Genomic DNA, 14,244 nt, shown 5'->3' with positions numbered 1-14,244 from the left:
AGCATCAGACAGATTAAACTCAAGCCTGCTCCAATGAACCCATGAACTTGTACTGTTTATAAATGGAACAGACAGTCCTTTTCACAGGTCCTATAAGGCTCTGTCTAAAATGTCTAGTTTATATGATATATACTGTGGTTTTGTATGATTTTTGTATGATCTTGTATGCACATGAATCCTTTATATACCACTATTTTTCATTTAATCAAAACTGAACCCACTACTTTTAAAGCTACCAAAAATACTTAATTAATTATGTGTTGATTATGGATTTTCCTGGATTTGGTGGCTATTAACTAAATACAATAATGTCATGCTGAGTCCATCAGAGTTGTAAACAACTACTCACTTTATCTATCTAAAATGACCCTAATTATTGCAAGAGTAATACTTTCTTTTACAAATAGAGCTGTTGAAGTAAAAACCTGCATATATGTAAATTATGTAATACAAATGCGGCAATACATATCACAAGAAACAAAAATATCACAGTGAGCCCTCACAAGAACATTTTCCTGTGCACAGATTGTTGTATCAGTGTGTGGTGTGCGAATCTTGGCATGAAAATTGATGCCGGGGTGGATTGTGTGAAAAGACAGGAAGACCATGTGGAGGGATATGTGAGCACATCTGTTCAGTTCCCCACTTAACGCCCTCTCTATTTCCCTCTGTTGTGTCCTGCAGCCCAGCACTTTACCCCAGGGCACAATCAATATGAACCAGTGCTCCGATGTCATCGATGGCGAGTCCAGGACAGGTCAGAAGAACTCGCTGTGTATCCTGACCCCCGACAAAGAGCACTTCATCCGGGCTGAGTGTAAAGAAATCATCAACGGGTAAGAGATAATAAGTAATAAGTTAAAGGATAGGTTCAGTTTCTCAAGTCTGTCTTAAAACAATAGTCAGGTGCCCATATGAACACTGAAACAGGTTTTGTTCACTTGTTGTAATCATTCCTCCTGTTCATACTGACCACTAGAAAGTCCCTCTTTGTGTCTCGACGGACAGTATTTTCATGTTGAGCTGCATTGGAAGGATTGTAACAAAAAGAGGGACTTTGGCACTAAAAAGACAAACTTTGAAAGTTATTGACTTGATTTGACTAATTTGGGCGGCTCATTCTTCATATACATTTTTAATACATTTTTGCATGGAAGGAGGACTGTGGGTTTTTTTTCCCTCATTACTAACATTCAAAAGTGCATTATGAAGGGATCTTCTAATGGTCAGTATGAGCAGGAGGAATGATTACAGCAAGAAAAACATGACAGTGTTCATTTGGGCACCTGATTATTGTTTTAGGACAGACTTAAAAAATTGTGAACCTGTCCTTTAATGTAGGAATTGCACACAGGCAACCTGCCTTTATGTTTACAATAACTGTGGTTTCAGGTGGGTTTGTGTTGCTCTGTCTTCTGGGTTGGAGCAGGAAGGGATGACAGAGACTTGGACAAGGGCGAAGACTTGTGTGCAACTGCTCTGCCCCCTGCTGTCTCTTTTGGGCTCTGCTTATCACATAGTTGTAATCCACACTGCAGTGACAGTGCACATTCTTGAACTGTCCCCTCCACCTGCCTCTCTGCCCCTTTTTTTTTCTGTATTCACAAACTCCTGTATGCCTGGACACATATCCCAATACACAAGTTGTAAGCTTCATAATTCAGTTTTTTCTCCCGTGCCTCTCCTGCACTGCTGCACATTAAAAGTGTGTTCCTGCACTGCCCTCCCCTCCCTGGCTGTAGCATACATTTTATGGCTATTCTTAGGGAACTGTGACTCACAGCAACCCACACTCCATTATGCTACCTGCTCTATCACGGTACACCTCCACTCTCCTATCATCTGGCTTCCATGTGTTGGTTCTGAGCCATCACAGTAATATTAACCCTGGCAAGGTAGACAGTGTTTCACAGGGGCTTTACCACCATCAATTAATGTTTATATAACAGTTGTAATTTAGCTTTTTAAGTGTGTTTATACTGTACTTTTTGTCTCATTATGGTACAGTATGGAAACAGTGCTGTGTGCACTCATTCATTTATAGCTGCTTCACATATTTGTAACTGTGGAGTTAATAGTGTGAACCTTCACACCAAAGCCTTTCACTATTTACAAAGTAGTGAAGTAGAGAAGTATATGATAATCATGTACCATGGCAACTGACTTGATGATTCTGATAGTAACAGTGGTAAGACGTAGTTTCGATGTTGCATGAAGTTCCATATTATATGTTGCATGAATATGTATGTATATATCACCCTGTTTTGGAAGTGGTGCTAGCAGTATTGTTTTGTTTTTTAGAAAAGGTCTGCAAATGAGCATATTTGTGTATCTGTGCTGTGTAGTAAATTATGTGTTTCTGCTTTTCAAGCATGATGCTTAACTAAATCTGCTCTAATGTTGCTGCTGATTAGATAATAGTGTCTTCATTAAATGTGTTTCTAATAAACATATTGTTAATCTTCACAGTAGACAAAAATAAATTGTCAGGGATAATTCAATGTTACCATGACCAAAGTTAGTGTAGCTGTATCTTTTTGGAACTGTTGGTAGTATTGGGTCATGTTTTTGTTTGTCCTGGCAAGTATTATGGTTTATTTTTTGCTTCAGAGACCTTTATGCTAGTGATATATTGATCCACCATTGGTGCAGGGTTTGTACAGTCTGCTTTTAGTGTTTCAGGAAAAACACTCTGACTGTTTCACTATTTCTAGGTGGCAGGAGGCTCTGACTGTGTACCCCAGAACCAACAAGCAGAACCAGAAGAAAAAACGCAAGGTCGATCCACCCACTCACCAGGTAATGCACCTACTCATGCTCTCCATTAAGTGCTTTTAAGTCGCTTGCACAGATCAAGGTAAGAGTAGGAAGCAACTAAATTCACATGAAGGTCATGTTTTTTTGTGTTGGATGTGTTTGATACGATTTCTTCTCTCATTTGTGTGATAACTGTAACTGACTGCCTCTGCGTATAGCAGGGAACAAGGACAGGATGGTCTCACAAACTTGACGGTACAGAAGTACAGCATTTTGAGATTATTAGGTTGAGGTGATTTAAATAAGATGGAACAATGTGCCATGTGCTGTGGAAGTATGCAGTATGAAGGCTTCTCATTCCACTCAAACTACACCAGCTGTTTTCCCCTCGGACAAAGCGTGAGAGAGGCATTGTTTCTCTGCCAGCAACATGCTTGACAGTTTATGTTATCCATATTTTCATTCTTGAGTCACATGATGTGGCATTTATAGTAGAATAGTCTGAATGCCACAGATTTGTCTTTATTGTATTGGTCATTGATATGCAGGAACAAAAGGATTACAGTGATAACACCTCATCGGCATTGTAAGTCAGACATTTACCTAAACTGTACTTGAAATTTCAGCAAAATTTTGCTTGCAACAATGTACTTCCGCTTTTATAGATTCATTATTACATGTATTAATATACATGTCACCTGGTCAGCAGGCGGCAAACATTTGTGAGCAATCAAAATATTCCTGAGCAAACAGTGAAGACAACTGCTCGCTAAAATAACATTCAGCAGTCTTTTTCAGCAATGTGACCATGATCCTCCCGCTTCTGAAACTGCTGGTGCACTCTGTTTTATTGTCATGTCCAGCAGCTGCTGTCTCACCTACCAGGCTATTGCCCGAGTCCTGCCTGTTAGGTCATTTACCTTGTGGGCTTGGTCAAAACAGTTTTTTTTTTTTTATTATTTGACCAACTTCCTGTTGAGACTCCAGGTAAGTATCTGTCAATGTGTCCTTGACCAAGACATTGGCCTAGGCTAAATCCTTGCCCTAAACTCTAAAAACTGAAATATCACAGATTTTGAAAGATCAGAAAGAGAATTTCCCCCTTAGAGAAAAGGAGGCAGATGGATAAAAAGATATTAAGTATATCTACACAAATTTTAGCAACTAAAAAATCAAAACATGGTAGTATTCAACAGTCCAAGCAAGGTGAGAAGAGTCTTTCACACCAGACATAAGACATGAAATGCCTGCAGGGAATCAAAATGCAGTTTTCATGTTAGTGCAAGCTTTATATGTGCTTTAATCAGATTTCTCCCTGTAGATAGAAATAAATTAACATGACCATGTAAAGGTACGTCACTGTAATAATAATAATGGGCATATCCTGTATTATTGTACAGACCACCCATCATGGTATATAGTTTCTCCCCTTCCCTACCTCATTAATGATGTGAGGCCAAATTTATAGTGGTTGCACACAAAATTCTCTGAAGTTCATTGTCTGGTTCCTCTAATGACGGCGCCCTGACTGACCTTGCTGAGCTTATACAAGCAGATTAATCTGCAGAGAGACAGAGGTGACACAGTGATGACCTTGACTGATATCCCATGGGACCACTGTCATTTTAGTCTGATTTTAGTATTGTTCAACAACAATACTTCTCTATGTAGATAAGTCTACCTCTTATACTTTTGTTTGTCATATGCATCATCTAGCCGTATTGAATTGCGCTTCAGGCTTTCATCCATTTCTTTTCATCGCATTGCTAAAATGCACACTTAATTATAGTAATTACTGTAAGTAGTAAGCTGCCTCCCAGAGATTTCTCTCAGGGAACTGTTAAATGATGCTAAAAGACTGCAAGTTCAACCACTGTATTTTAAAATCCCCTCGTCTAAATATCTAACAACATTCAACCATGTAGATGTTATAAAACTATAATTTTATTTCATCTCAATTAGTTACAGATTTCTGCTTTTAACGACAACACTAGTACAGAACCCAGCTGCTGCTGTAGGACAAGAATTCATCTTTTTCCTTGCATGTGTGTTGAATGAGCATACAGTAGCTTGAAATAACAGTAGAGTGGTCAAGACAAAGTCATATAATTAGAGTTGATAACGTGTGAGGTTGTTTATGCTTTCACTGCTTGTCTCCTGTCACTTTCTATCATTGTCTCATGGGCTGGTCGGTTGTTTCGGGATGAAGCTAGGATATGGATTGTCACAGATTGTGTTATGGCTCACATATTTTCACACTTCATTGTGTCAGCACCACCTGAGGGCTCCCCTCCCACTTTTATTGAAATGACATATGCAATGAACCTGTTGTAAATACCTGGGCACAGTAGCATATGTTTGCCTTCTGGGTAGTGCTCCTAAATTGAAACACCTGACCTTAAGTACAAAGGGAAAAGATGTACTGTATCAAGAATCAGTGATAACTATTTGTGTCTGAAAGAAGTTTGTACTTTCAGATTGTTGTGTTGGCTCTTAAGCAATAAAATACATGCTTTTGGACTAAATGAGAATGAAACAAAACCCCCATAGTTAAAATAATACAGAAACTACTGATAAAATCATTATGAGGCAGAAGTCTACCTGTATCAATTATAAAGAGCACTACATAGCACATATTAACATTAAAGGCTTTTTGTGATTTGGCAGGGTGGAGTCACTCCAAGCCAGTGTTTTTCCACTGAAGACATGAATGGACACCCAGTGAGTTCAGCTTGGCCAAACGTTTTATCCTGCTTCACCTTTATAAAAATCCCAGGCTTATAAATCCCCGCCCTAATAGATTATATTTATTTCAACACCAATCAATCCCGGTGATGGCTGAATAAAAATGACCTGCTTTTTGCTTCTCTCTGTGACACTGAGAGAGTGAATCTTAACACAACTGCATGTTTGTGGTGATTGAAGTAGGCTGGCTGAGTTGATGTTTGAGGGCTGCTTTGCTTTGAAAATATTCTTGATGAAGATGATTTATATGATTTTTATCCTAGAAATTCTATTAGAATATATTCCACCTCTGCAGAATGTCCTTATTCTGTTTGTTTTGTTGTCTGTATGCCAACTATACAGGTGTGTTTGCCATGAATGAACTCTTTGTTGAGCCGTCTCTTTATCCTTTTCACACACACCTCTTCTCTATTCAAAGAATTTGTAATTTTACCAATGATGAAAACATTTTTTTTGCTTTATCACTTAAATAAAGGATTTACCTAACACATAAAAAGACATGATTAGACGATGCAGCACATGTACATCAAGAAGTAATGGATTCTGAAAAAAAAGTTTTACTGTTTAATGTTTAATTATTCTTTTGATCTCTTTCCTTTTTGGGTTCCTTTTTGTAGTCTCTCTGTGACCTTACCCCCCATTATGTACTTTCCTCTTCCCATCCACTCCTTCCAATCCGATCCCCTACCCAGGAGCCTGGCCCTGCCAAGGTCACAGTGACCAGCAGTAGCAGTGGAGGCAGCATCCCGTGCCTGCCCAGCAGTATCGCCAGTGCTGAGCGTGTCCCGATGAGCCGCGCCACTCTGTGGCAGGAGGAGAGCCGCTGGAGCAGGGCCACCATCCCCTGCAGCCGCAGTGCCTCCTGTCTCAGCCAGCTGAGCCGGAGCCAACCAGACTCCAGTATCACTAGTCAGGATGGTGAGGATTAGAGGGCATGCGAGTTTTTCAGCATCTTGTACATATTGAATGCTACTGTTTCACTGTTAAATTAGGAAAATTAGGTCATTTTCGGAAATGGTTAAAGGCATTGTCAGATGACACATCCACTATTAGTTCTCTTACTCTCTCTGATGTAAATTGCCATTAGCTGTGTGTTAATTCTTGAATTTTTTTTGGACCCCAGATGGCGGCACCATGAGCACTGGACGCAAGGTACGAGTGGAGAGTGGTTACTTTTCCCTGGAGAAGGCCAAGTCGGAGCCCTCTCCACAGCCTGCACATCATTCCCAGCCACCTCAGCCGCCTCAGCATCTGCCCCTGTCCTCTTCATTATCTTCCTCCTCATTAGGAGCTCCCAGTCCCAGGTACAACTCTGAGTCAGAACCCCAAACTTCCCCTTATCAACCCTCCCAAGATCCTCTCCCCTCTCCAGGTGCCCTCATTTCCCCTAGCTACTCCACCATCAGCTCCTCCCAGAGCTCGCTGGACTCTGAACCCAGCAGTACAGCATCAGCCTGGGAGGGCCGCGTTGGGAGCACCGGTAGCGTCAGTGGTGGAGGAGGCAGAGTGGGCCGGTCTGGCAGGGAGTATGCAGCACTGTCTGATGTGCCACGGGCTCGCAGGCTGAGCTACCGCGAAGCTTTCCGCTCAGAGAAAAAGCGCCAAGAACTGCGGGCACGCACACGCAGTCCTGGCAGAGAGGAGGTGGCTCGGCTGTTTGGGGAGGAGCGCAGGTGAGAGGACATGGATAATGGTCATGCACAGGACACAACAAAAAATACTGTGAAGAGACTTTTATGTTACTTGTACCTGCTTTTTGATCGATCATATCAATGCTGAACATGTATCACATAGCAGAAACATAAATCAGATTCACTTGTGACAATGATGGCGGGGAAACATGATTAATAATCATTAATGAGCCACTGGTTGTAGCCCTTGTTATAGCCTTGAAACATATATATAGCATGCTAAATAATCTATTAAGGGAGGGTCATGCATTGCTTAAAACATTCAGCATTTATTTTCTTAGCACCACCCTGTGGCTGCTGTCCTCGAGGCACTCCAGTCTCTTGAGCATCTTTTGCCATTGCTGCCTACCGCAGCTTACCAGTGGTTTGCCATTAATGATTTTGGGGATTGAAATGCATGTGTTACTTTCTTTTCTATTGGTCTCTACCTCTTGCTCTTGCTACCTTTGCTAGTTGGTTTTGTTGTTTTGATCTTTTCCAGGGGCTTCTGAACAGAGCTTCTCAGATCTAATGCTCAACCAACCCCTCCACCCCTGTCCCAATGCTGTTCCCTGCTGGTCACCGCTGATTCCTGCTTTCTATCATTTCATCTCTGCACTGCCTGGGAGCACACACACACACACACACACACACACACACACACACACACACACACTGTTTAATAGAAATACTTGGTTTACTGTGCATACACAAACATACTGATTGTTTTGGTTTTATGTACAGTATAGTTTCTCATCCTCTCTCATGCAACATACACAAACACACACACATTAACAATAAGAGCAGTGCCTTAAGGTAACGCCGCCTGTGTTGCCATTGCTGCTATTTCTGCAATTTGTTTAATCCACCATCCTAGTCATTTTCCTTTTCTTCTGAAGTTTAATCTCATCATATAACACTACTCTTTTATTCTCTGGTGTAACTCTGAATTGATCTCTTTGGGGATTCTACCTTAAGTCGCATATTGTTGTCTATTAAGAGGGGTTTTGAGTCTAGAACAATGTCCATAGTCAAACTACATAGTGTATGTGAAGGCTGTGCAATGACGCCAATGCATTCTGCAAACAACAACTGAAACTACTCCTGGACATTGATTTTTGGCTCAAATTTGCTTTCATATCATGCTATGATGCTGTTTTTATGCTATTTTGCCACCATTGAAGGACGATATACTGCATTATTGTGTTTTTTAAGAACAACCAAGTTATTTCACTACTATGTTTTTGATATGCTGCAAGATGTCAAGAATTTTTGTTAAGTGAAATATGTACTTTGTATTGAGTATGTCTTTGAAAAGAATGGTCTGTTTGTGTTTCTTAGGCGTTCTCAAGTCATCGGCCGATTTGAGGAGGGTCAACCTGTAGAGCGTATGGACACAAGCAGCTCCAATGAGCTGTCCTCCAACATCTCGCTAATCCAGAGACAAGGCCGCAGCGAGAGACGCTATCTTGCTAACAAGCATGTATGCTATTCTCTTAATTAAATCTTAACTGAATGTGTGTGTATTTACTACATGAGAGTTAGACAAGTTAACCCCACTTTGATAACAGGGAATAACTCCTAATATTTTTTGTCATAGGAAATGTCACTGGATGCAGGAAAGGACCGTTCAGTCCCCGATGTGTCCAGCTCCACTTTTGCCAACTTAAGAAGAGCCAAGTCACTGGACCGCAGAGTCACGGAGTCCTCAATGACTGTGAGTTCTGTACAGTACAGGGTCATAAACAGTGGACAAAGGTCCCATAAAAATGACTTTGAGATTCACATTGATTTAAGTTTAGCATTACGACCCAAACAACCAATAAGAGCCACTAGTGCAGCAACAAGGATGTGATCCCTCACCACCTTCCCAACTGTGAAAATTGTGTTTGATAGAGTGTCAGGCCAATGCAGAAGCACTGCTGCAGGGGACTGAACCCAAGTATCTATGGTGGGGAACAGTGGCATGTCTGTAGGGTATGATTTCGACACAAGGATTCAAAAGTGCATTTAGCGTATACTGTAAGAACAGTCTTTGATAAATAAGTACACTAAGGGACACAATATAAAATGAAAAAGGCATTTTTCATTTCATAGTTTCATGGGACATTTAAATGGCGTGGTAGGTGTGTTTTTCCATCTCAGGGAATGTGTAGGGTCAAGGACAAGATATTTCACGTGAAGGACCCAACCATTTTTGTGACACGGTATCTGAAATGATTGATACGTCCTGTAGTGATGATGTTCATATATTGTTAACATTTGCAGTATGCAAGATAAAAATATAACATGAGAGACAACAAAAATAATACACACATACTGTTTGTAATGTGGACTTCTCAGGAGAACAAAAATATGCACTGGTCAGGACATAAATAACCCAAATGGAAAAAATATGTAAAAAAGTAGTTTTTCGTAGTAGTTTTTCAAATTGGTATACATAATTTCTCTTCATTCCACACTTAGGCATTACTACACTTATTTTCTTTTTGTTAACTATGAAAAAATGTGGAAATGTTTAAAGTAAAAAAAAGCAGCACTCAAGCTGCTTAAAGTTGCACAGGTATCCTCCTGAGGTCCGACTCCTACCAGTCTGCTACTGATCTGAGGTCTGTTCAGAAAGTGCTGTAGGGGTGATCCAGTCAGTGTGTGGTTGTTCTCTCTGCCCAAGCTGCAGCTGCCAGAACCCCCGCCCACACACACACACACACACACACACGCACACCCACACAGGGACACACCACTGCCGTCACCGCTACTGATCATTATAAATAGCCAGCCGAGAAGCAGCCGCAGTTGTGTGTATGTCCCTGGGACAGACAGAAAGAAACAGATTGTCAACATATAAAGGGAAAGCAGTTAGCCATCAGAATGACCCTCTGCCAGGCGGTGACTCCACACCTGATGAAGCTCAAGAAAAACAAGGTATTGTTGAGCGAGCAGAAGCCAGGTTTTGGACAAATGATTTACTTTAGTCTATAAACAGACCAGAGCTTGGTTTCAATGTACAGCAGTTTGTGTTTCACAGGGAAGGTTCAGCTCCCGCCACTCAGTCTCTTCAGTTGGAGTTGTGTATTGGCAGTTATACTTCTTGAGCTGAGGTGGTGACCTAAATGTAAACAAATGAACATAAATGTAACTGTGTGTGGAGAGATGTGAATTATATATTCTAATTACATCATTCATAAGTGATGAAGACTTCTGTTATATTGACAAATTAGTACAAAATGTTTGCTTCTATCCTGATTTTCTGTGTTTGCCCTTTTCTCTATTTATGTGCTTAATATTTAATTGAAAGTCACATCTAACTGATTAATTTGTAATGAGTTAATACAGTTGTATCACATGATATCACATCACTCTTTCTCGTCACTGCAGCCAGATCTGCTGAACTTCAAAAAAGGATGGATGACAAAGCTGTATGAAGATGCAATGGTAATTTGTTGTTAACAGTAAGATTAAATGATGATCTGCCTCTTTTGCTTACTGAAGTAACATCATATTTTATATATAGTATTTTATGTATAGACTATACTTGTACCAGTGTCTTAAATGTGATTATTTTCTGGTTTCTTTAAGCTTCTATGATAGTAAACTGACTATCTTTGGTTTGTGGACTGTTGGTAGGGACAAATTTTGAGGTTGCAATTAATGGTGTCTTTTTTCATCTTAGTGGAAGAAACACTGGTTTGTCCTCACAGATCAGAGTCTAAGGTACTACAAGGACTCAATAGCTGAGGAGGTAAGACTTGTCTTTAAAGGGATTGTAAGGATTTTTGATGTAAATGAATCATTTTTTAACAAGGATTTTTTTTCTGTTATGTCTTTTTTTTTTTTTTCTTCAGGCTTCAGAACTGGATGGTGAGATTGACCTTTCCACATGTTATGATGTCAAAGAGTTCCCAGTCCAGAGGAATTATGGCTTTCAAATCCTGGTAAGTGTTGATTCTTCATCATGGACAGATGGATGGTTGGCTAGTTGACTTTATGTCATAGCAAATACCAAATACATTTGATTACAGATGACAACAGGTACATAAACACAGCGGCTGTGATGAATAAGCAGAAAGACTAAAGAACGGATAAGTGGAGATATTAACTGATAGTCCTTACAAATAAGGTATGAGATGAAGGCATTAAGTGCTGTCATGTCATTGATCATTCCGCCTCATTATTCACAGTAAAGATGAACCTCATTGTCTACACAGTGTAGCTCTTCTGTCTCCCGCCAGTCTATAAACAGCCTTAGACACCATGTGGTGATACTTTAGGTATCAGGTTTTGCCATTTCTCTTTTTGAAATGATTCTTTGTCTGTCATGAAGGATGTCACTTGACTTGTCATCTCTCTGTGAAAGGCTGACCTCATAGTGGTCTAAATCTGCTACAGCTGTTACCAGCCTTGCTTTGTCTCTCTGAACCCATTTGCCCCTCATCCTGCACAATATGTTTACCTAACCTCTCGCATTCATTCAAGACTTGACCTTGTCCACATTTGTTCAATAACACTCCTGTTTTTTTAAAATATTAATGTAGAGCTGCAACAATTAGTCGATCAATAGAAAATTAATCGCCAACTGTTTTGATAATTGATTCATCGTTTTGAGTCATTTTTAAGAGAAAATACTAAAATTTTCTTCTTCCACTGTCTTAAATGTGATTATTTGCTGGTTTCTTTAGGCTTCTATGATAGTAAATTGACTATCACATTGACTATGTGGATTGTGGACTATTGGTAGAGACAAATTTTGAGGTTGCATCCTGGGCTTTGGGAAACTGTGACATTTTTCACCATTTTCTTACATTTTATATACCAAACGACTCATCAATTAATTGAGAAAATAAGCAAACAGATTAATTGATAATGGAAAATTTTACTGTTAAACATTTTTCGCACTTGTTGCAAAAATATTTACAGGAAGTGTACAGTTGCTTGCGATGTAAACATCGATTTCATGTCAGTGGGGTTTTGCTCCTGCTACATTTAGATAAACTTGCAGCAGCAGCAGCTACAATGTCATTACTTTGGTTTACATCAGCTTGAGGCAGCTTCCCCGGCTATTTTGTGGAGGAAGTCAGAAATAGAGTAGTGGAGAGGATCGTTGTGTCTTTGGCTGAGAACAACATGGGTTTGGTGTCGAGAAATTAATAACTCTAGTATTTATATCTACTCTCTCTGCTCCATGTTCAGGCTGGAAGGGGCTGTTGTTCTGTCATTAGTGTAGCTGTAGTGTAGAGTTGAACACTGGTTGAAATCCTGATGTGTGGAATGAAGTACCTGGTCCTTTAAAAGCTATTACTGTGTCCTCGGGAGGCTTTAACGCAGATCTGTGGTCTTTAAGAAATCACTTAAGTGCCACTAGAGGTCACTGTGATTTAAATTTATTGCACACACAAAGCTGACTTATAAAACCATTTAGTGTAGGATAACTCTCTTCAAAAGAAGATTTCTACTTATTCAACTTTGTCTGCTCAGAACAGTTTTCTAAAAGTTGATATTTTTCACAATATAGGGATAGAAGAAGGCAGTTGGCAACTAAATGTAATATTGTGTAATTATGCACATAGAAGTCTTCCTCCTGCCTTCAACTTGTATTTAAATCCAGCTTTAGTGGTGTGAAAATCAAAACTGATAGTAGCACATAAATGATTAAAAATGTTTGATGGAATAGATTAATGAAAGAATAAATGGTAAATCTGAAACCATTTTTCTAATTTTTTTGTTGAATAAAAAATTTAAAATATGAGCTTACAGCATCACACAGACTAACTATATGGCAGTCCTCTGAAATCTCCCATGTTTAGCAGATCTTAGGGCAGTAATCAAAAGAAGAAAAAATCTAGCATATTACAGCTAGCAGAGTGGTGTGCTGATTTGATTATACAGTAAATTGAATGTGTCTAGTCTAGTCAGTGTTAACATTGTGGATGTGGTAACAGCCTAAAAATACACTGTTTTGCTTGCTATATGCTCAGTGTTCGTTTGGTGTTTTAATGTTCTGCTCTCAAACAAGCATTCAAAACTGAACTAAGTGTAGATTGACAGCAAAGGAGAAGTAAGGCCAGGCATGTTTTGCCTCTTTTTCACTGTTCATTCAGCCATTATTCTACTGCTGGTAAAACAGTGTAATGAGTGGCTACCTGACAACAGACGGGAACCTGTGCTTAGATTTTTTTTTTTTTTTTTTTTTGTCAAAAGGGTATTTGAATGTCATGCCTGTCTGTTTGCAGTGTAAAGATGGAGCATGCACCCTGTCAGCCATGACCTCTGGAATCCGTCGCAACTGGATTCAGGCCATCATGAAGAATGTGCGACCAACTATTGCCCCCGATGTCACCCGGTAAAATAATCAACCCTTAACCACTGGAAGATATAATAGCTGCTTTTCTCACTTATTTTATCTTAATCCCTCTCTCCTCCCCCTCATCCTCTCTTCCCTCTTTCTCTTCCTCCCTTGACCGGTATTTTCAACCTGCTTCCAGGAAAAACATCTCTCTGAAACTATCCGTTCTGAAGCCCAGGTTGGAAAGCTTGTGTGTTGAATATCTCCCCCTCCTCGAACAGTGATGTAATTGCTCAGCAATGTCAGCCCCAGCGTGTTTGTCATCCTGCCCTGTCATGTGATTGTTGAGTAATGTCTCCCTGTCAGTTGTGCCACTGTAGAGACACACACTGCAATCACATCAACAAACTAGAATAATCTACCCAACCTGTCCTAACCTGATTTTTTTTTTTTTTTTTTTTTTTTTGTTAGCATTAATTTCAGTGTTTTTTAAGTTGAATATTTCCTTTCAGATGGCTCATCACATGTGATACTGAGTGACACACTTTACGCTGCCAGTGTGTCTCTTAGGAAGCTCTCTCCAATGGGAGAATGTGTGATATTTTTGGCATTTGTGCACAGACGCCTCACAGACACCTCTTTCTCATTCTTGAGCTCTGTCCCTTCTCATTTTCCCCTTACTCACACTTCCTGACACCTCAACACAACGTGATGAAAATAGATTTGTCAGTCAGGTCATTTTTAAAAAATGCTCTGCAGTTTACTGCAAACACATTCTTCACGTTAAGC

General features: G+C 39.9%; 1 protein-coding gene across 5 annotated transcripts in view; it reads left to right on the top strand.

Moving 5' to 3' along the window:
- si:ch73-103b11.2 (centromere-associated protein E) overlaps window positions 1-14,244 on the top strand; it is a 49,930-nt gene that overhangs the window by 21,921 nt on the left and 13,765 nt on the right. For 2 of the 5 annotated variants that reach the window (XR_006399279.1, XM_044336772.1), the window contains exons 4-15: window positions 685-836; window positions 2,715-2,799; window positions 5,425-5,478; window positions 6,195-6,420; window positions 6,626-7,175; window positions 8,514-8,655; window positions 8,773-8,889; window positions 10,551-10,607; window positions 10,846-10,914; window positions 11,018-11,107; window positions 13,403-13,512; window positions 13,655-13,693. Coding sequence is in view for 4 of the 5 variants with exons in the window: in XM_044336772.1 (XP_044192707.1) it covers window positions 685-836; window positions 2,715-2,799; window positions 5,425-5,478; window positions 6,195-6,420; window positions 6,626-7,175; window positions 8,514-8,655; window positions 8,773-8,889; window positions 10,551-10,607; window positions 10,846-10,914; window positions 11,018-11,107; window positions 13,403-13,512; window positions 13,655-13,693 (1,691 nt within the window). In the remaining variant the exon portion in view is untranslated. The remainder of the gene's footprint in view (window positions 1-684; window positions 837-2,714; window positions 2,800-5,424; window positions 5,479-6,194; window positions 6,421-6,625; window positions 7,176-8,513; window positions 8,656-8,772; window positions 8,890-10,550; window positions 10,608-10,845; window positions 10,915-11,017; window positions 11,108-13,402; window positions 13,513-13,654; window positions 13,694-14,244) is intronic. The other 3 variants (XM_044336775.1, XM_044336774.1, XM_044336773.1) reach the window with 3 other exon arrangements.

This window comes from Thunnus albacares, chromosome 20 (genome assembly GCF_914725855.1).
Source record: "Thunnus albacares chromosome 20, fThuAlb1.1, whole genome shotgun sequence".
Lineage (NCBI taxonomy): Eukaryota > Metazoa > Chordata > Actinopteri > Scombriformes > Scombridae > Thunnus > Thunnus albacares.
This window is presented reverse-complemented; position numbering and strand designations above follow the sequence as displayed.